General features: G+C 40.9%; 2 protein-coding genes across 10 annotated transcripts in view; one reads left to right on the top strand and one right to left on the bottom strand.

The window, feature by feature from the left end:
- ALPK2 (alpha kinase 2) overlaps positions 1-8699 on the bottom strand; it is a 55328-nt gene extending 46629 nt beyond the window's left edge. For both annotated transcript variants that reach the window (XM_080371475.1, XM_080371474.1), the window contains exon 1: positions 1245-8699. In XM_080371475.1, coding sequence (XP_080227601.1) covers positions 1245-2627 — 1383 coding nt within the window. In that variant the 5' untranslated portion in view covers positions 2628-8699. The remainder of the gene's footprint in view (positions 1-1244) is intronic.
- A 70-nt stretch (positions 8700-8769) lies between these two features.
- Positions 8770-22600, top strand: part of MALT1 (MALT1 paracaspase) — a 41490-nt gene continuing 27659 nt past the window's right edge. For 5 of the 8 annotated variants that reach the window (XM_080371493.1, XM_080371492.1, XM_080371494.1 and 2 more), the window contains exons 1-2: positions 8770-16213; positions 17949-18115. In XM_080371493.1, coding sequence (XP_080227619.1) covers positions 16053-16213; positions 17949-18115 — 328 coding nt within the window. In that variant the 5' untranslated portion in view covers positions 8770-16052. The remainder of the gene's footprint in view (positions 16214-17948; positions 18116-22600) is intronic. The other 3 variants (XM_080371497.1, XM_080371496.1, XM_080371495.1) reach the window with 1 other exon arrangement.

Genomic DNA, 22600 nt, shown 5'->3' with positions numbered 1-22600 from the left:
TGGCACTTACAGTGACATAACAGCAGCTCTCTGTTAATAGGCTTCTGGGATTTAAATTATTGTACTGCACTTGGAAAAAAAATGAAACAATACCTCTTGGAAACCATGGCATTACATACTGTCAAGAAATTCTCAGTAGGTTAATTTCAATAGGGAGGTATTTCCCATCATAAGAACATCATGTGCTGCTAAAACATCATTGGAATTTTAAGTCTCATAAAAACAAAGAACCTTATGAATGTTTTTCAAGCAGAACTCAGTGATTTTTGACTGCTTAAGATACCCCAACAGTGAAACTAAAGTCAGTCTACTACCCAGTACTGGGAGACATTTTGGCCTAAATAATACAGATGAAAAAAAGCATATGGAACTGAAAAAAGCTTGTGTTTAAAGCTTTGTCAGAAATGGGCTTTTTCTGTGCAATTAGTTACACACCTTCAAATCAGTAAAGTCAGTGATAATAAGATTATACATTATTTAATACTCATACATATGTATTTATATACATTGAGTTTTTAATACGTGAAATAAAAAGTACAATCTAATTCTCCCACTTACGAAAACTGGTGGAGCATCATATTGATCTATACAACTATATTGATTTCCCCAGTTTCCTACCCACAACAAAAAACATGCAAGTACCTGGAGAGCAACACTTTGAGGTTTTTATTTTTAACTGGTTTATACATTTCAACTGGAATATCTAATTCTTCCTTTGTTTTATTTTAAAAAAGCAAAGCTTCATCCACCTCTGTAATATGAATTCTCTGCATTAAATTCCCCTCCTTGTAATAAATTCAGAGCAAACCCTTGTTGATTGTTTTAGATTTCCAGCACCTAAGCTGATGACAATTTTGTTCTTTGAATATAAACTGAAAAGAAAGTAAATCAAAACATTCTCTGCTCACAATAGGTATTTGAGAAACTTTCTGGGTTGAAAGAAACATTATTTTGATAAGACCTGTGCAATAGCCTTCATATCGGATTTCCCTATCCAGCTGTCCAGAGTCCCATTAGTGACTCTTACTATTATCAGTCTCACTCTATAATTAGATCAGCTCATGGTTTATTTGGGCCTTTTTCAAAACCAGATTTCCTTCCCAGCCGTAGCTGTCATTCAGAAGTGCATGAATAGGAACTTTCAGAGTAATTTAAATTTTACATTATTTTATGAAAAACAGGAATAAAATGCATTTAAAACAGAAGAGCAGCTCTTTCTATCAAATTATAAACACTTTACTTACCCTTGGAGAGACATTTTCATTTGGCATCTGATTTTGCTCAGACAGGCCCCAAGTCCTTTTCCTTTCCCAATGATAGTCTTTATCTGCCTCTTCTGTATCACACAAACCAGCCTCCATTTGCAAGCTTTCTGTCTCCTCAGGGACTTGTGTTGAAATGACACCTTCCTGACTGGGAAACAGAGCACTGGATTCCTTAACCTCTGCAGCAGTCTGAAAAGATTGTCCTATATTACTTACATATCTGCAAAGCTCTTTAGGGTTTAACAACTTTAAAAGGTTTCTTCGTAGACTTTCTGTTAAAGTACAGACAGGATGCCTCGCATTTTCCTCTGGCAAATTTCTTCCCCGCTCCTCTAGAAGCAATGAGTTTTCACCCAGCAAGTCTTCATCCGTACCATTTTCTGTCATCGTCCCTGAAGCCTGATGTGTCAAAGAAGCATCTATGCTACTAGTAGAGGAGTCTGTCATGGCATGTATATTATCCTTGTTCTTTGATTTATCACTTGAGAAACCTGCAGCTGAGTGGCCACTTTGATTATTTTCTTCTTCAGTTCTGGGATGGTCATTTTCAATGGCCGCAGATGCAACAGGCACTTTATATTTTTCTTTGTCTTTCAAATTGGTATTTTTATCTCGATGGTGTCCAACAGTGAGAGTCATCTCTGTCTGCAAAGTTGACTGGCCGTACATAGAGGGGTCTCTCCTTACATTTACTCCTTTGAATTTTGAGTGATGACCACAGAAGCCAATGGTGGTATCCATAGGCGTAGTGTTATCTGATACTTGGAACAGACAAGGCATTTCACTGAGGAAGTAAGCACACCCATCACAATCCTTACTCAGTTTTAAATCATCTTCATCATCACTTTCTAATAAAAACTGTAATTTCTTTTTCCAGATTTCATTTTCATGCACTGTTAGCACATCTGAACATTCAAAATACTCTAGGTCATTATCACAAAATTCATCACTTACACTTGGAATTTTCTCTGCATAACTCTCCAGAATAGCGGAAGAATTTTCAGAATCATCTTTCACAAAACAATTGTGATTTACTATGGAAGTATCTGCCTGCTCACTGAACAGGGTATTCATGGTTAGAGGTCTATCATGCTCTGTCTTTTTATATGCCTGGACATCTGCCAGAGACTGAGCAGATACAGAGTCTTCCGTGTTAAGGCAACAGTTGTCTGTGTGATAAGTGATTACATTTGTAGGGTGGGCATGCACTTGTCTGCTGCAGTACTCCTCTGCTTTTCCAGTGGTGACACTGACCACACTGTTAAAATCAATTAAGTCATCACTATTCTTTGATAAATCCCTTAGGCAGGAAATATTTTCCTGTGTTTTAAATACGTATTTTACATCCATGTTGTCTTTCATGTTAGGCAAATGTGGAATTTCTCAAATGGGGACAATACTTATGCTTCGCTGAGCTTTTCAAGCAGTAAACCCCTTGCTTTTGAAGAGTCAGAGTATGATGAAATCAACATGAGGTCACTCTCATAAGGTAATTCTTGTGTGGTGCAAAACGTTTCTTGTTCTGCTCATTTTACCCTGAAGTCTCCCACATTGTCATTTAGGTCAACAACAAATTCTGAGGAAGTTTGTGGTTTTGTATCTTGTTCCAGTTCAGCAAAAGTTGAACAGTAGGTCATTCTAGCTGTCAAGCTGTTTCCAGGTAGTGTTCAATAACATGTAGATCTTGCTTTGTGCACCTGCATATAAAAGAAACCCAAAGTTTAACATTACTTCTAAAAGGGGTATGTGTATTTTCTAAAAGCTGGTCTATTGACACATAGTTGCAAGCATTCTAAAGAAAAAGAAAATGTTATTTAAAAATCAAGTTCAAACATTAAAGCAGTAACTATAACTCGGCTATCTATGCAATGACACTTCATGGCAACACATTGTAACTATCCAAAGTTATTTGTGCTAGGAAAAAAAATTCTTAGGCATGACCGCACATACATGGAGCAGCATTAAACAGGCTCTAGCATCTGACATTTTATCATTTCTAAACGCAAACAGTAATCTGCAGACAACATAAATTTTCACATGTGCATGACTTCTACAGGTACTAAGTACCTGCTATTTTGGTAGTCACATTGGTGCAACAGTAGGCTATTCATTGAATTGGCATCATGGGGACATAAATTCCAAAATCTGCTTGTAGAAATACCTGGAACAAGTCTCGTTAGATTTTATAGGGCTAATTTTGTTTAAAGCAATCCATTGTATTTTGCCTTAATGATGTTTGTAATCTCTGTGATAAGAGAACAATGAAACGAGGCTGGTTAGCTTCAACTTCCTGTTCATATTAAGTCTTACTTTCAAACAGCTGTTCAGTAGCAAAATGGTGTGGCAAAGCAGAACTTACTTAAAAACAAAGTGAAATACACCAAAAGGCTGCAATTAGTGGAATCCAAAGAAATATGGGATCATCCCTTTCTTCTTGTAAAAAAAATCTAATTTCCCAAGCATTCTCAAAGCTTAGCATTTCACCTACTTGAGATGTTTTTGTATATTACTAGAGGCACTCTGGGTCATTCTTCACCACAGGGTACCCACACTAATCACAGTAGCACACCTCCACCATCCAGGGATCCACTATCAGGAAATGTAGTGTAGGAGAACTGAGTTTCAAGTAAATTTATCTCATGAAGGATGCCAGACTAAAAGCTCTGAAAAACAGTGACCTATTTTTATTCACAGAACTGGTGTGACATGAAGAACAACAGGAAAAACTTTCTTGCCATCTTGCTAATGTGATGAAGCAGTTGAAAGACATCTCTATTCATTCTCCTTTTCCTTCCCTCTGCTTCTCCCATTGTGACCTTTTTAGCTAATGTCTCTCTCCTGGCTGCAAGATGACCAGCCACTAGCACCCTCGCACAGTAACCTTTTCCAATGCCCTTTCCAGCATTGTGTAGCACTCTATCTGCTCACTGCAGGGCCACTCATTGGACCTGTCAGCACCCAGCTTCATGTCACAGTCCACTGCAGACACTGATCAAAGTAATTTAGTAAGAAAATATGTGGGAGCTAGATTAGATCTTAATGGCTAAATAGCAAGGGGCTTGCATGGCTTGCTTGGAATCTGCCTCTCATGTAAAGAACACAAAGCAGGCAGGTATATTTTTGTTTCCTTGGGGTAAACCATGCCACAGACCCTTTCCAGAGAGCTACCTGGGAAGTGAAAAGCAGGAAGAGAAGGTGGTTAGCAGAAGAATACTAGAAGGGACAACAACGTCAGGTTGTGTAACAATTAGACTCCATGCACACAAAGGAGGGCAGACAAAAAACAGCAGATGGGGTAACCAGAGTAGCACCCTCTCCCAGCATAAAACAGGTATGTGCACTATACACCTGTGTCGATGTGCCTACTGAGCATACGTGCTCAGCCTCACTTGTTGGACTTGTGGGCATGGAGTTGCAGCAGCCTTGCTGTAAGGCTGCTGGCTTCAGCACCTCCTAACAGGCAGCCTGGGTCAGCATAGGCATCTGGAGTGCATGAGGAGAGGGAGAAAGTTCAGTATTTTTTATATGAGAAGTAAGAAGGGGGAGTGGGAGGAGGTAGTGAAAAGGCAATAGGAAGGCAACATACTTTGTCAGTTTAGTCTTGGAACAAATTGGGAATGGTCCAGCATACAAGGAAGTGGAGGCCAACAGGAAAGGATGGTTTGAAGACCAAGTCTGATGTGCTACAAAGGTCAGAGTCAGCTCAGAGGTGTAGCCAGGAAGTTGCCAGAAGACACAAGATGACTGCTGTGGTTTAACCCTAGCCAGAAACTAAGGAACACACAGCCACCCACTCACTCACTCCTCACCCCCTCCCCCAGAGGGATGGGGAGAGAATAGGAAGGGAATGTAAAACAAAGGTTGAGATAAGAACAATTTAATAATTAAAGTAAGAGAAAAAAACCAAAACAATAAGAACAATAACAATTATAATGAAAAGGAGGGAAAAGGGGAAAGGAGTAAAATCCAAAGGGAAGGGAGAGAAAAGTGATCCACACAATTGCTCACCACCTGCTGACCGATGCCCAGCCAGTCCCTCAGCAGTGATCAACAGGCCCAGGCCCACTCCCCCCAGTTTATATACCCAGCACGGCATCCTATGGTACGGAATATCCCTTTGGCTGGTTCAGGTCAGCTGTCCTGGCTATGTCCCCTCCCAATTTCTTGTGCCCCTCCAGCCTTCTTGCTGGCAGGGTCTGAGAGACTGAAAGGTCCTTGACTTAGTATAAACATTATCCAGCAACAACTAAAACTTCAACATTGTTCTCACACCAAATCCAAAACACAGCACTGTACCAGTTACCAAGAAGAAAATTATCCCAGCTGAAACCAGGACAATGACAAAACATCTCTACAGTAATGCATGCCAGCTTGGTCACAGTGGCTTCGCTAGAGATGCTTTGCAGCATGAAACTAAAGAGGGCAAAATATGCACTGCTATTTGCAGCGTTGTTGATGTACGGAAGGTTTCAGGTCACTTTTTAGTAGAGCCTGTAGCAATAGGACAAGGGGTAATGGTTTTAAACTAAAAGGGGGGAAATTTAGACTAGATATAAGGAAGACATTTTTTACAATGAAGTTGGTGAAACACTGGCACCCAGGTTGCTCAGAGAGGTGGTAGATGCCCCATCCCTGGAAACATTCAAGGTCAGGTTGGATGGGGCTCTGAGCAACCTGATCTAGTTGAAGATGTCCCTGCTCATGACGTGGAGATTAAACTAGATGGCCTTTAAAGGTTTCTGCCAACCCAAACCATTCTATGATAATCCACAGAAGAGGTACAGGACAGGAAGATGGTGTGCAGGCTTCCTCCAACTACCATTTTTGAGCCTGAGCAGCAGCCTAGTTCAAAATCCATCATAATCTGGGCTTCACTGCTGAAGAGAACAAGAGGAGGATAATTAGTGCATATTGTAGTTGTTTTAAATAGTATTGACACCTGTCAACTGGTCCAATACTCTACACTTGCTTCATGCAAGCCTTTGAACTACAATCTAGACCAAGCATGCAACAAAAGTTGGGAGAAAAAAGGCATTATCTTCAACCTTTCAGATCTCTGATCACTTTTTGATTTCCACTTCAACTCTAAGAAACATAAATATTTAACAGGGGGGAAAAAAAGGAACTGCAGAGATTAATCTTTTCCTCATCCATTTTATTACAGTGCCATGGAATTAGCCCCCAGGATTCACCTGTCTCCTCTTAAATATGTATTTGCCTGATGTTCCCTGCTGCATTCTTTCAAATCTGCTTTCATCTTTGCTTTTCAGAGGACCAGATGCCTCTACTCTGTTTTGGAGGGTATAAGTTATTTTAAAAGCATGGTAATTTTCCCAGCTGAAAAGAGCCTTGGCAACATTTTTTTTATGCAGATTGACTCATGAATACTCTTTACTAAAGCAATTGTGCGATACAGTTATTATCTTAGTTCGGCTGCATTTTGACATTGAGGGGAAAAGAGCTGTCAGATTTCTCAATGTGAAAATTAGATTAGATTGCTGTGCATTCTGTCAGATCCAACAATGGAAATTAAAGAAAAATAATATTCCATGAGGAAAACTGCAATAAATGCTGGTTTTCCACCCAGATAAAGATAAAGAGACATTATTTTTTTTTAAATTGGGGAGAAAATAGAAGATATTACATACAACCATAATTACAATTATTGACTTTAGACAGAAATTAGAAAGAGAACTGTTAGTATAATAACCTCTCAGCTCGTTAAGAAAACTTGCGACAGAATATACATAATGAAATTCACTGAGGAAAGATGAAGGGGACATTATGATAATTTACCATCAGCTACTGACTAGTAACTTGAAAACAAGCTAATTCCTAATAAACTGGGTTTTGAACATTTGGTGAAAAGAAGGCAAGACAAGAAAACATTTAAATGTATGAGGGTGTTCTGACTGCTTGTCTTAAGTCTTGCTCTGGAAACTAAGGCTGCTACTTGTTGAATCAGATACTAGCTAATGAAGCAGAGCCATGTAGGAGAAATCAACACCTGTACCAGGTAATAGTAAGAAATATGCCTATTTTGGTTCTCTAATGATCTGTAAATGTATTTTCCATCTCTACTGATCAGAACCATGGCAACTGTTTGGGAATTTTTATGGTATCCCTTGAGACAAATTAAACACACGTTCGTGCTTAAATAAAAGAAAATTAATGAACAATGCATTAGGCAGAGTCCAACCACCATAAGTTCTACAAGGCATCTCCAAAGATCATCAGGCGCCGATCCCTGACATATGAGCCAACACCAGCACCCATCCAGTGAGCAAGGCCAGGCAGTGGGTCCATCCCCCAGCCCAGCTGCCCCCAGGTGCCGCTGAGCACTCACATTGCAGGGTGGCTAAAAGGCAACCCTGGGGCTGTTTCTTATCTTACCAACAAGAGAAATTTAACCCCCTTACAGGGAGTAATTCTGGTCTCTGGCATTCCTGCTTCCAGTGAGCTTAACCCCTTGTGCAGTTGGGCTTTCTTGCCCTTTATGACAGAACATTCCTCAGTCACGAATTATCACTGCTGAGCAGCTATAATTTGAATTTCCCCTTCACTATCCCTGGACATGTTGGCTTCCCCTTTCCTGTTGCAGCACAAACTAGTAGGCTGCAACAAGGCTTCTACCCTCGGTCAGATTCTACTGTCCATGCTGTTTCTCCTTCCTCCAGAGGTCAGACCACACCACTCCCCCTCCACCCAACCCCCTCTCCCACACTTCTCAGGGCTATTTAACCACTTAGCAGAACAAGCTACAGCTGCACATCATCCATGTCAATCAACCCACTGCCTCTGAGACAAGGCCACAGCTGCATCCATCAATGCCAATCGACCCACTGCCTTCATTCCTCTACACTTTCCCCTTCCTCCACCCATCCTTAGGCCTGTCTCCACTCCCACGAAGAAAACTGCAGGCATATCACTGCGGTCTGATGTTGCCTAAGCTCAATGCCCTATGAACTAAGGATAAGGGAAAACAAAGCTGCCAGCAGCATGAAAATGGTAACCTGGGAACTGTGGCTGGATATGATTCAGAAGAAATACGGAATTGATGAAAACCTGGAAGAGTCAGATTAACAAGGCAGCAATAGGCAGCAAAGACATGTGTAGATGCTTCACCAAAATCCTTTTATAGCAGGAAATAATCAAAGTGCTCATGAAAAGCAATGAGTTTCAAATAATGTTATGCAAAAGAATGGCTGGAAAAAGCATCAAAATAGCTAAAATAATCACTTAACATTTCTCTAAGGAAAATATGTAATAAAACAAATTCAAATAAATTATCAGGAAAAAATGCTTTTTTATTTAAAATTCATACTTTGTCTTAATTCCATACTGACTCTGAAAAACTTATAAATAGTGATTTAAAGAATCAGTCACCAATATTCGAGTGAGCGGAGGTTATCTTTATTCAGCAGTGCTGGGTGCACGGGGGGGGGGGGGGGGGGGGGGGGGGGGGGGGGCGGGGCGGGAATCGTTCCACCAAAGTCATGCACACCAAGGGAACATTTCAGCCCCCTCTTTATACAAGTCACTCATGTCTATTCATTAACTTTCCGGGAACTCATTAACATACCTTGAACCTGGACAATTAGAACATTCCCATTCAAGGACCTAGTATATCTTCAAGTTAACAACATTAACATACCTTGTGCCTGGACAATTCGCACACTCCCTATGTCACCCATTCAAGGATTTAGTACATCCTCAAGTCAACAATAAGGGTCTCCTCAGATAAACATGAGCACACTCTTCTTTAAATAAATCATACATGGCCCATTATTCATAGTGAAAAAAATTGTCTGAAGTTCCAATTCTAAATAAAAATTTTGATTGTTCAAAGTTATTTTCATTGAAATGCCAATTTTCCCCAATTTGAGACTTACTGTTAATATTAAAAATGTTTAATATTTGATCATTTATTCCAACTGAGACCAAAATGTTTTTGAAAAATTATACTTTAATATGGAAGGAACAATGTTTAAATGAGTTTAATTTTTAGTAATAGCCATTTTGCACATGGTTTTGGACTCAAAACCTCTTCTAATGATTTCAGAAGGAACTGTGGGCTTAATTCAAAAGTCAGAAAAAAAATTTTTCACTGACAATATCTACAAATTTGATGAGACTTAAAAAGTGGCCATTCATTTTCCTCTATTGCATCCCTTTTTTCCCCCACTTTATTTCATTATAACCAAAATTAAAATCTTCCTTTGTAACCATTTTACATTCAAAGAAGTTATTTCTAGAGAAAGCTGATGTATTTTGCAAGTCAGTCTGGGAGGGAATTTGTCTTTCTGTGGGGTTCATGTCCTCTAGAGTCAGTAGAAAAAATTCCCTTTACTACCTCTGAAGTTTTTTCTCCTCTTATTTGCTATCCATCATGTAATTTGGGTTCTCTGTACCATCCTGTTCAGCCCACATCCTTACTCAATAGGATTTACTCCTATCTTTCACATGCACTTGCTCCTCCCTGCCTTTCACAGGACCTATCAGTCCATACCCATGTATTGTCTCTCTCCTTATCACTACCACACAAACCTTTTGGGTCAGGGACCACTCTATGTATTCACATGCTGTCTGGCACAATGGGCATCTGATCTATGCCTAAACCTTGTATAGTACTGCAGTATAATTAATGTACATAAACACGCTTTAACAACCAAAGCATTGTCTAGGTATGCTAAAAGCTCCACATCAGTGCATAAATACCCCTGTATGGCTGTATGGTTCTGCAAATGATCCACTTTACACCCATGTCAGCGCAAAGGAGTGGGAAGAACCTGCATTAGCCCACGCTAAGGGTTATCTTAGCTAAACACACATGGGGAAGGAAACTGATAACCCCCCTCCGTTTCATATTAAGAATTATCCTTCCATCAACTAGTATTTTGGTCTCTTTATACCAGGTTGACACTGGGTCTGGGATACCTGAAAACACAAGAAAAATGGATAGTTACATAAATAATGTGTGTAACAGCCTTAGATGACACAGGCCATGTCTTCAGTAACTTATCTGCCACTGTCCACACTTGCAGGGCCACACAAAATCTGGCAGATCTCTTTTGCTTCAAGGGTCAAGGATTAACTTACACTGAACTTCTACACACAAACCAACATACAAAAAGCACACTCTTACTCCTTTGTACATAGGTGTATATGAGGAGGATGAGGAAGCATACATAATACAGTCTCCTCATCTATTCTTTTATCGCTTCTCCAGCAGATTGATCTTGCTTAGCAAGTCAGTAGAGTATTTCCTTAGGTGCTTCATTGTTTACGCTAAGGTAATTGGTCTGAGACAACAAACTCCTCAAACACCAGCAGTTTCCTACTATCACCTCCACCCACAGGCCAAACTTTGGAATCTGGATTTGCCCTTTTGAAAAACAATTATTATCCCCTAGACTATCCTACTAAACTTTAGATTTATCAATAGCTCCTTCTCCACTTGCCTGGGCATACTACACACATTTTCATACACCCCTTTATACCAATGTTATAGTGGCAGGTAGCTCAACAACAAAGAAAGCTAGTGGATATAAGTAGACTTTATTTAAAATAAACATGCAAACTCTCCAAAACAAAACACTAATAACCACAAAACCTTTCTTTACAATGAATGGAAATGGTCACATACAATGCAGATCCAACCAGAAAGCTAGATGGTACAGACAACAGGATATTATACATATTATATTGATTAAAGGGACAGAAAGCAGCAAAACCAGAACAGAAACAACAACCAGAAAGGAATGTCCATTAACCACACAATCCCAAGAAAAATATAAAAGGGGCAGTGTCTAAAAGTGGGACTAGGTGGAACTTCCCAGGACCTGGGTCTATATCCATGCCCTGGCCTCACACCAGCATCATGTTGGAATGAGTGCTGCATACACACTATTCCTCCCTTACCCTGTATTTGGCACAGACAGAAAACAAGCATGTGGGATATCACAGAGTCCTGCCACAGCCTGGCCACGTTCTCACTCTGAATGATCAGGTACTGAGGAATGCAAAGGCAATTTATTTTAGAAATAAACAGGAAAGTTTGGGGTGAAGTGCTGACCACAAGACTTGTATATGTAATTATTGATTCCTACAGTGCTCAGGGAAACAGGACTTCATATGTATTTCTGTCAATAAATATGACTGTACTGTTTAAAATTAGGCATGAAAAGCCATATACCACAGACGGAAAGTCACAGTGATTCCTAGTATATGTATATGAGGACTGAAAGAAAAACATTTACTCCAATAGCTTGCATAGCAAATAACTTGAAATAGCAAATGTAGCTTAGAATTAAATACGACTGCTAACAAAGCTTGCGTTTTTATGACCCTGACTTTTGGTTTGCAGAGATACAAAGACATAATAGGCCATTCACTCAAATAACCTTCCAGATCCTTTTCGGAATGACCAGCTATGGCACCATATGTATATACACATCTTGTCATCCAGTCATCTGTGAAATCTTAGTGTCCTGCTTAAACGCAGTTATGTCCTAAGATTAATGCTAATTCCCTTTCCATTCTCCCTGGAAATATTTCTCAAATATGTCTTAATTTTCTTACAGAGAGTTTGCATATGGTTTATATAGCTGCAATGCTCCTCTAAGAAATCAATAGCCGTAATTCCATCCATGCCCCATTCCCAGCCTGCCAATTGTTTTGCATTTGGAAATAGACACATTTTTTCACTTCCTTATGCAGGGCATCTTTCAACAGAGATTTTTTATTTTGTAGCAAATTCCGTAAGTTTAGCATTTTTCTTCTTCCAATACAAAACAAAATGTAGACTTTTCCAGTTATGTAATAAACACAGATATTTTACACCAATTCAGATTTCTTAGATAAGGTATTCCATTCCCTGTATAGAAATACATACAATATATTTATATTATTGGAAACATATAACTTTTTTTTTTCCAAAAATGTTGCCATGCATGTTTTGCCATATTTAAATGCTTGCTTTCATGTTCTTTTTTTAAACTTCTCCTGTAACAGAAATCAAAACTTTTATTAAAAGTTTTCCTTTAAAAGTTTCATAAATATTGGTGTGTTTCTGTGAATCTTTTTTTCTTGCATGCATCCATAAGTACTGATGCAATCAAATTCCACACAAAATTTCTGATCTGCTTTTCTCCACCCCTAGCCTATACAACCTTGCAAAGTGTTTGCCACAGACAAGCATAAAAACATTTTCCAAAAGTGTTGTGATCATGCCTACATTCTCAAATGTTGCTACCTTGTAAAAGTTGAAATTTCCAAGACAACAGAAACTGGAATTCTACAATTAGATTCTAATTTTGTGAACTCTACTCACAACAGGGCTATAGTAAGTATACAGCAGTTTGCTTACTATAGAACCTAACATTTGATGGAGTAAGAGTAATGAGAACCCATGCACACAAAGATTTACAATGAGTACATTTTCTATTTGTTTCTGTATCTCATAGTACTTCTGCCAAATTTATTTCTGCCTGGAATCCCTAACTCTGGAACACAAACAAAAACCATAACCATATTATTCTTCTATAAATCCTTCAAGACACTGCAGTCAAATCGAACATTGAAAGCAGCATATTTGCCAAAGAGCATGCAATGTCAGAAATCAAACTAGCAAAACGCTGTATTACCTAAACCAATTACCATATATCTATTGTATGAACAAGGTTTGGATAAGCAAAACATCAGTGAAGTTTTGGCTGTTCAAAAAGCAGATATCTGGAAAATATGTCCTTGCAAAATATACTGTAATATATTTATTTCTTCAAATTCCAACATTCGAGGCTTTTTGACAACTTTACTATTAGCATACTACCCATTGTAAACAGCACCACAGCATAAAGAAAACACCACAGCTATAGTTCATTGGCTAACTGTAAGAAGAATAAATGACTGGCTCTGCATCTCTCTAAAAAAGACCTTAATACAGAGTAATTAAAATAAGTAATCACAGCACAACTCTTAACACTAATCCATCTTAATCTATTTTTAACACTAGGTGAAGCATCTGACACTGCCAGATAATCATCTGTCTGAGAATCATCTACATGCTACCAAGTGACCAGATTTTTTCTCAGGAATGGAGGAAATTTTTACCTAATGAGTATTAGGCTATGCAATATATATTCAGAAAAAAAAATGTATTATGGGATACCTAGTATCACTTGCATATTGTTTAGAGAAGAAAGCTTGCTTTTGTACCATTTTTGCAATTTTGTTTCACTTCCTGAAACTCAGTGGAAATAGTACCAGAGTATAATTTCAGAAACATTTAGCAGAATTCTAAATACAACATTTAAAAAAAAAACAGTCTCCTAAGATGAGCAGAAATTGCTATACTTTAGCAGAAGCAAATTACAAATCATATTTCCTGTTCAGTAACGGTATAAATCACTATAATCAGGTAGTACATTAAAAATAAAGTAACTTGTTCTTCATTTATTTATCTTTTACAATACACATTCTATTTGCACACAGGAGAAAAAAGTAGACAAGTCATTTAAAAAGTATAAACCATTTGACCTCACAAACCATAAACATACACTTACCCTTAAGTGTACTTTCTTTAAGTTCTAGAAGTGGGCCAAGCCTATGGTTTGATTCTGTGTTACAAGACAAGAGACGTTTAATTTATGCATGTTGTTTCAGAGCTGAGAAGCTAGCTGGAAGCTTCAGTGCTGTTTTGCTAGTGTGACCTTACTGTAGTGAGTCTGATCACAGAACAGTTTGACTTTTAAGAGAGACTATTTCATTACACACAGCAGATGGCTCTTCCTGGGAAAACCTCAGCCAGAGCAACAGTTGGCAGTGATGAGAGGGTACATCCTACTTCCATAGAAGTCCGGGGGAATTTCCTCATGATCTTGAGAAAGAGGAAGTGTTGGCCTCAGCTTTTGATATGAAAGCACTGGCTTCTTTTTTTAAAGCACATGCTCAGGTGTGCTTAAGTGCTTTGCTAGGCACGTTGGGAATTTCTTAATTGCTTGAAGTTAAGCACACAAAAGTTCTGCTGAACACGAGAAAATCTGCAATCCCTAACAAGTAGGTTGAGGAAACCAAAGGTAGATAGTGAACTTTCAACAATCAAACTACATAAAACCTCACCTAATGATTCACATTCCTTAAAGGCAAATAAGTGAACTCTGAAGTAAGAAAGTATTCCCACTCCTGTTACCCAAAAAGCTAAGTCTCACACAGGAGGAACTTGAATGAAATGCACAAACCACCCTGAGCTCAAGTGATTTTGAAAAGACTGAAAAGCAACTTTTGTGCCAAGTTTTTTTCTTAAGCATTCTGCTGAAAGCACAGCTAAAACTAGTTCTGAGCTACTACTGTACTACATATTTCTTGCTCTCAGTGTTATCTAGACCCAGATAGGAAACTCGTGTGTTCAGCAATAAATATAGCACCTACAACCACCCTCACTGAGGAATAACAGCAGGGCTATCTATGCCTTATATAATGGCCTAATAGCCAAAATAATCCCCAAAGAAATGAGAAACCAGGATTTAAGACCATATTCAACCTGAGGTAATTCAACTGTGTAATATTCTAGGAAGACCCAACAAGCACAGACCACAGGTTGAGGTGGGTGAAAGACACCTGCCTGATTTTCTAGCAGTTAAATTATACACAGCTGTGGGTAGCTACCTATCAGCAGAAAGTCAAATTTACTGTCTCACTTGTATCCATTTTGCCACCCAGGTTGGTTTTCCACCTAAATTAGGAGAAATAAACTATTGGTTAACACCACAGCAAAAAGCCATTCAATGCAATTTCTTCAAGTGAAGTCTAACTAAATGGCTTGGGTTTCAGATTCCAAGCTACACAGAAGTCAGGAGAGATACGGTACTGTTACCTGCTCTGTAGACATAAAGCCTGTTTTGACTAGTGCAATACAACCCACAAGACAACAGACCCTACAGCAACACTTACAAGTTTGGTCTCAATGCTGTGTGGCTGCAGCCAGCTGACTTCCAGCTTGCTCACTTGTGAAAGCAAAACAGCTTGCAGTCACATAAAAAAACCCCACCTTAATTACAGGCAGCCATATTTCAATGCTTGATCACTCGTTTGAAGTGTTAGTTAAATTACGTTCTAAGGCACTCTCAGTCAACTTTGCACAAGCTGTAACTCCAGAGGGATGAGGATTGTCCTTAGATAATGGCTACACTTATCTGATCGTTAGCAGCGATGGAAACATCTCTCCTCAGGAGTCTCTTCCCAAAGCAGTCCTGCCTCTCCCTGGCTAAAAGGTGGGAAAGGATGTGTCACAGAGGAGTCCGTGGCTGTGTTGGCTGTAGTTAAATGTTTCTCCTCAAAGCAAGGCCTTGTTCCCACTGTTCTAAGATTTTTACAGGGTTTATTCCCCCACCCGACTCCTCTCTCTCCCACCAGAGAGCTGCTCCCGGCTCTCTGGCTGCCTCAGCGCCAGGGGCTCACGCCGGCAGCAGGTCTCTGCCTCCGAGTCAGATGCTCAGCTTTTCCGTTTCAATTGGGTAAAGCAAAACCCTGACCGGTTCCCTCACACTGTCAGCAGCGCCGGAGCGTGACCTCCCGGGCTGAGGGAAGACACTCCCTTTCCGAAGTGCCACAAGCCCTCCGGCAACGGGCACGGCGAGGCTTCCCTCAAGGAAGGGCGGGAAGCCGCGCGGCGCGCGAGGGGAGCAGCCGCGCCGCACCGTGCGGCTGCGCCCCGCGCGTTCTTCCGGCCAGGGGCGCCGCCCCGGGCGGGCCGTGGCGCGCCGCCGCGGAGGAGGCAGGAGGGTGGTGATGTCGGGCCCGGTGCGGAGCACGGTGGGGTCCGTGCCCCTCAGCCGCCTGGCCGAGCCGCTGCTGCGGAGGCTCAGCGAGCTGCTGGACCGGGCAGCGCCAGGCAAGGGCTGGCGGGACCTGGCGCAGCGAGTGGGGAGCCACGGCAGGGTCCGGCTGAGGTGAGGGCAGCCTGCAGGAGCGGGTGGGGGGCGCGGCAGGCGGCGGGAGGAGGCTGCGGGGCGGCCAGCGGCTTGGGGCTGACGGGGCCGCGGGGGGCGGGCTTCTGCGGTGGGAAGCCGCGGGGCCGAGGCGGCGGAGCACGGGTGGCGGGGCCGGGCGCCTTGGCGGAGCCGAAGCCATGGTGTCCCGGCGGGGTGGAAGGCAGGGGCGCGTCGGCCTTGGGCTCCCCTCGCGGAGCCTTCCCTGAGGTTGCGGGCTAGGGCTGCCCGTGCTAAAAAGCAGGCGGGGTCGCGGGCGGCCGGCGATGCCGGTCCCGTTCAGTGGCGGGGCAATGAGGGCAGAGTAGGTCCGGGTTCGGCTCTGCCTGCCCGCTCCTTCGCGAGCCGGTACTCGAGCGAAGAGCTGAACGCTGCGGCTGTTGGGTCGCCGCTGCTCTCTGCAGCCCGCGTTACCCGGTCCGCGCCGGGCCTGCCGCGGCCTGCCAGGGAAGGGGCGGCCCCCGCCCGGGCCGCTGCGCTGCGGCAAGGGGGGTCGGGGACGCGTGGCCCGGCTCTGGGAGATGTCTGCTTAGCCACAGCGAAGAGTAGCTGAGTGCGAGTGGCGCGGCTTTTCGCTTTGCCACCTTTCTAGTTGGGGAGCACCCCTGCACCTCACCCAACTTCCCTCGGCGCCGGCTGCCTCCCCCGGGCGGGGAACACGGGGAATATTTGCTGACTCCCTGTGGCTCTTCCAGCCTAAGGGTAAAAGTATTGTTCAACTCTTTTTTCCTAGGTCGCTTTCTCTAGATTGCTTCCTGATCGTTTTACTTCCTGTGTTTTTTCAAGATTTTGTTTAGAGGATCGTATCTCAAAAATCAGGCATTTCAAGTGCAGCACTGAATGTACATTATGCAGATGTGTCCTTTTTCTGTTATGACTGTATTTATTCATATAGAGAAATAGAGCCTGAGGACTACAACATGACCCCTCTGTAGGGCCTTCTCTTTATTATCCAGTAAAATACTGTGAAGGTCTGCTTGATAAGTGAAAATATCTCACCTTTGGTTTGCACGGCACTGTAATTTAATGAAAGAAACTTTGATGAAGCTTTTTAGTGGGAATGCGTAAACTTGCATTCCTTTTCCATAGCTGTATTCATTTCTTTACTATCTGTGTTATTTTAATCTGCTGTGATTGAAAGTACACAAAGGCTTAACACCAGAATTTAAAACTATGTATGTTTATACCTGGAGATGAATTTATTGAAGCAGTTAACTAACCTGTAGCAGTAGATGTGTGTATCTGTATCAGTTAAGCTGCAGCAGCAGTCACTTTCAACAACTACTCTGAAAATCAATGTCTTCCTGAACTTTCAAGTTAGGTTCTGACTCAGTCTTTACCGCTTCTGAATTAGGCACATGAAAATGAAAGGTGCTGTACTTGTTTTTCTGCTGAGCCTTTAAAAAGTGAAAAATAGAAGATTACTTTGTACATTTGGTCAGAATTGTTAGGTACAAGCATCGCTTGTTTTGAAGCAACTCACTGCTACCACTTTCTGTCTGTGGAGGTGTCACTGTATAACCTCTGAACTCCTGAAACTTGAAGGAAATGCTGCACATATGTCCAAATCAGCTAGGAATTTTCCATCTGTATTTTTTTTAATCTTTTTGCTTGTCTACAAGTGATTTTGAGCTCAGCTCCTTTCTGAGGAAAAAGTACTAAAGTAATGCCATGTCTTTCTCACATTATTTTGTAGCCCTCTGGATTTAGAACAGTGTTCCCTCAAGGTACTGGAGCCAGAAGGAAGTCCCAGCTGGAGTCTCCTAAAACTACTGGGAGATCGCGGGTGCACAGTGGTAGAGCTTGTGGAGTTCTTGCAGGCCCTGGAGCATACAGAGGCTCTCCAGTGTCTCAGCCATTCAGGTCAGTTCTGGTTTGGGCTTTCACTTCAGCCATGTGTTTTACACTGGAAACATTGAGGTATTTGTTTTCTACAGTAAGTAAAAACATCTTTGATGTTTGAATGCTAATAATTTGTATTCGTACAATTACCATAGTAATTGTTTCATATGATTCTGAGATTAAGAGTAAGCCAAGTGGATAAGGAGACTTTAATGCAGTATTGTTGTAGACTTGGACTTGGCTGCATGGATATGACAGGTGCTGACCTGAGTTCTGTGTCGAACTATGCCTTTGGGAGATGCTTGCAGAACTGAAATGGTTGAGTTAGAAAGACATGTAGTGTTTCCAGCCATCTGTTCAGGCTACAGGTTTCATTAACTGCGTTTCATAGCTTACCCTAATTGAAGGGGAAGGGTCCAATTAGTTCCAGTTCTGGTGCATATTGGATGCAGTCCAACTTGCTAATTGGACAGAAAACCAGACTAACAGGATAGAACTGGATTATTTTCTACTAACACATTCAGCTTGCTTCTTCACAAAAGGTGTAGGAAGTGGGGCAGCACAAGGGAGTGCACAGGTAAGACCATGTAGACCAAGTGCTTCTTGCTATAGTACCAAAGCAGGGCCCTTTCTTACATCCTTCTCCTTCAGGATGTGGTGAAATTCAGCCTACTTGAAAGTTACAAAAGCTTCTTTTCAGATCAGGGAGGGAGGTGAGACTAGCAGGCACTCTGCTGTACTGATAGCTGTCCTGTTGTTTGGACAGTGTGAGGAAAGAAGCCATGGGCTCAGAACCATTGTTAAGACAACCTTGGAATTTTTCAAGTAAATTATGGTAATGCTTTGCAGCTGTTTCATCTAGTTAAGGCTGCTGCTTGTTACTGTACTAGGAGGACCATGGTGTGTGGAATGAGATGTGATTGAGTTACATGATAGCTTAGTCTAGCTGAAGTATAGCACAGTAGGCTTGGCAGGGGGAGGGGAATTGGTGTTATATCAGTGTGAGCGGATTGTGCTTGTAGGGGCAAGAGTCGAGGTGGAAGCATAGGCAGTAGTATGCTGTCCTGCACTGTGAACACTTGTTCCTTTTTATTGTTCTCAATCTGGTGGTTACTGGGGGAGTACTGAAAACAAGAACATCCTGGTTCACATTTGTACTGCAGAGTGCCTGCACTGAGCCAAAATGTGCTTGCCTGATCTGTGATCATCTCAAGTATCGCTGCTGTTGCATTGAGGATTTTTTTGTGGCTGTCAGTCAAGTTAAGTTTTGAAATATGTAAAGAAAACTAAATCCTGGGTAAACCAGGAACTTGTTAAACAGCAGAATTGTGAGATACTGGTATCAGCTAGGGAACTAGATAGATGGCTAAAATATTGGCTTGTTCTCCTCAATACAAGGATAAGTAGATTTTTGTCAAGACCCCTTGGAACTGCAGAGATGGTGTTGTTATAAATGAATCTCTTGCAGAACAGTACGGTCTGTGATAGAATGGATTCAGCCTCTAAGGACTAAGCTTAATAGAGACTGAGAAACTGGAACCAAGAGAAACCAAAGCAAAGGGTATTTGAAGACAATTTGGGTCAAAAAGAATTTTAAACTATTTAAAAAGAAGTGGTAGGCCTTGGTGTGTGCAGTGAATTTATATGTTCGGGGTGGCTGATGCTTCAAGTCAAAGTACAAATTCATAACTGACTGTTGTAACTCACTGATAAGAGCTTAAGTGTTGCTCAAGTTCCTTTAGGAACAGACTGTTTAATGTAAGACCTCTGTAGCTGTCGTACTGTTTTGTTAGACTGTTTTCTACCAGTTAAAAAAGGCTCACAAAGCCATGAATGTACTGGTTAATGGGTGTACAGTTTTGATGCTGCTTAGTGGTCTGTTTTGGCAGTGATACTACTTCAGTACCTGTATGGCAGACATGTATTGTTACAAGCTGGAACATCACTTTGTTTGCAACAATACAAAGGATCTTTCGGAGAAGCATAGACTTTCAGAAGTTCTGCACATTGTTTGTCTCTCAGAGCTTAGAGACTTGCCTGTCACATTGGATTTACTCTACAGAAGACTGTCTTCCTGTAAAGACACAAATTAGTAGTTATTACAAACTTTTAAATTTCTCCTTTTATGGTAGTGAGAAAGCCTAGACATCTTGTTCCTTGGGTCACCTCTTTGTCCCTTTTCTCCACTTTTTTTATATTGTCATGTGAACTTACTGGAAATGAATGAAATGCAAAGAGTTTTCTCCCAGGCTAGGGAGGAAAAAAAGGCTTTATACACAATTTGTGGTATTACAGTCTAGTCCCTAGTCCTTGTGCAACCTCACTGAGTTGTGATTGAAACAAGAGCAAGGAAGTGTTTTTCCTCTGCAGGTGGGTCTCTTACTGCAGCAGTTTAGGCACTTCAGTCTGAATGTGACAACTGAGGCTGAGTTTGTAGAAATGGTGGAGAACATTTACCAGTCTGTAAATTAAGAACGGAACAGTTGGATTGTAGTTAAGATTATAAGAACTTAATTTGCACTAGGTGTTTCAAAGTCTGGTAACCATAAATGTCAGTTTGCCATCCTCAAAGGTAAAACTTAAGCTTTGCGTTTTCCAAGGAAAATCAAAGTTTTTATGTATCTTTGTAATCATTCAGAAAATTGAGCCAGAAGGTTTTGATTTTGAACCATTGAATTCTGTGATGCTTGCAGGAAGTAGCTATATAGCGCTGAGTGAATTGCAGGAAAATTAATGAGACTGTGAAGAAATTATGAATAAATTTCCTAGAACTTGTTTGTAATGCTTCCAAGGAGTGCAAAACACTAATCTTTCAGATAATTTGTTTTTCTCAACTACTTTCTTAAGAGATATTGATGATGCAAATCAGGAGAGACTTTAAGAAGAAAAGAAGAATGTGGAAGTCTTTGGAAAGAGCAAATTTTTCTGTCCTTTAAAGTGAAATATAATTCCTGTTGGCTTGGTTAATGTTAGGTGATTGTAATGCTCAAAAACTGTACTTAATGCACTGTCTGTAACTGTGAAAAACAGCAGAGGAAGTGTTAAATGACAAACTGAGGTAGCAATCTTCAGGGCTAGGGTACAGAGGGAAGTTATTTTAGAGAAGGAAAGGCTGGGAATTTACCAGTCCTGTATCTACCTTGGAGTAGCTGCCAGTGTGATCAACTATTTCAGATTGTTGAACTAAGATTGTGTGCAAAGGAAGTTAATATAGCTCACTTCCCTGCTAGACAAAGATTATGTGATTTCCAAATGTTGTGTCATCTCTATTTCAGTCTTTCTGCTCAGGTTTCAGCCCATTGATCAAATTGTTATGGTTTCTTTCCTCAAAGATTCTCTGTTAGGAAAAAGTACTGATGTGCAGCTAAGCTGTTAAACAGGAGGGAGCAAAAAAAGCAGACAAAAAGAAAACCCCTGACAGAGTGTAATAAGAAGGCTTGGACCAAAGGATATTCTTGAGTCTTGTACTTGTGATCTCTTTGCAGATACCTTTTTACACAGCTTCTGATTTACTCTATACTATTCTGTGTCTATCCACAGGAGGTGGTGAGTGATTGCCTTTGTGCCACTTGTTTTCTACACTATTCTTCCACTCATCCTTCACTTATTAAACAATTATTTTTTGTTTGTTCATATTATCTTGACCTGCAAGTTTTATTGGTTTTTTTCTTCCTTTTTCTCATTTACCCCATCCCATGGGGTTGGGGGACTGTGTGGTGCTTATCTGCCCAGGGAGTTAGCCCACAATGCTAGTATTGTAGCAGCTAGTTATTAATGTGTAGTATTGCTTATGGTCCCACTGGGGTGGTTAAATGTCTTTTACCATCCATAGCAAATAATAATTTAAACTGACGATTTTTTTGGTGGCTTATCACCTCAGTGTTGCTGAACACCTTGGTCATGGATCTGTGTATTTTTTGACAGCAATGTAAGGTTAAACTCTGTTCTACAGTTGACTCCCCGCTCCCACCCACCCTTTCTTGTGATGACCTTGGTTGTACCAGTGAATCTGGTTTTGGAGTCATGGTGTAACAAGATCTCTGGAATGGTCTAGGTTAAGAAAATAACTGGATCATATCAGACTGGTGTCAGAATTTCGCTCATGCTATTTCCTGGCAGTTAAATTTGAAGTGGAAAATTTTACCTTGCATATTGACAAAAGAAAACCCCAGCCCTGTGTTCTACAGGAGTCAAAGGCATAAAGCTGAAACCATGTTTCAGCTAATAAGGTGATAAGCTAATAAAGTGGGGAATAATAGAAAAATGCACTATGTTGTAGTTAAGGTAACTCTTACTGTTTTGATCCATCCCTCAGGCTGTGCCTAATCTTAATCTGAAGATTAATAACTCAAAGAAATTGTTGGGAGTGAGCAAACTCTTAAAACTGGGAATACTTTTCCCAGAAGTGATGCCACTGGAAGTATTATTTGCTTTAGTGAGTAGAGAGCAAGAGGGATTGAAGTATCTAAAACTAAAATGTCTGAATAATCTACTTTAAATCTTTGA

Source organism: Falco punctatus (genome assembly GCF_963210335.1).
Source record: "Falco punctatus genome assembly, chromosome: Z".
Lineage (NCBI taxonomy): Eukaryota > Metazoa > Chordata > Aves > Falconiformes > Falconidae > Falco > Falco punctatus.
The sequence above is the reverse complement of the archived record's forward strand: the minus strand, read 5'-3'. Positions and strand labels throughout refer to the sequence as shown.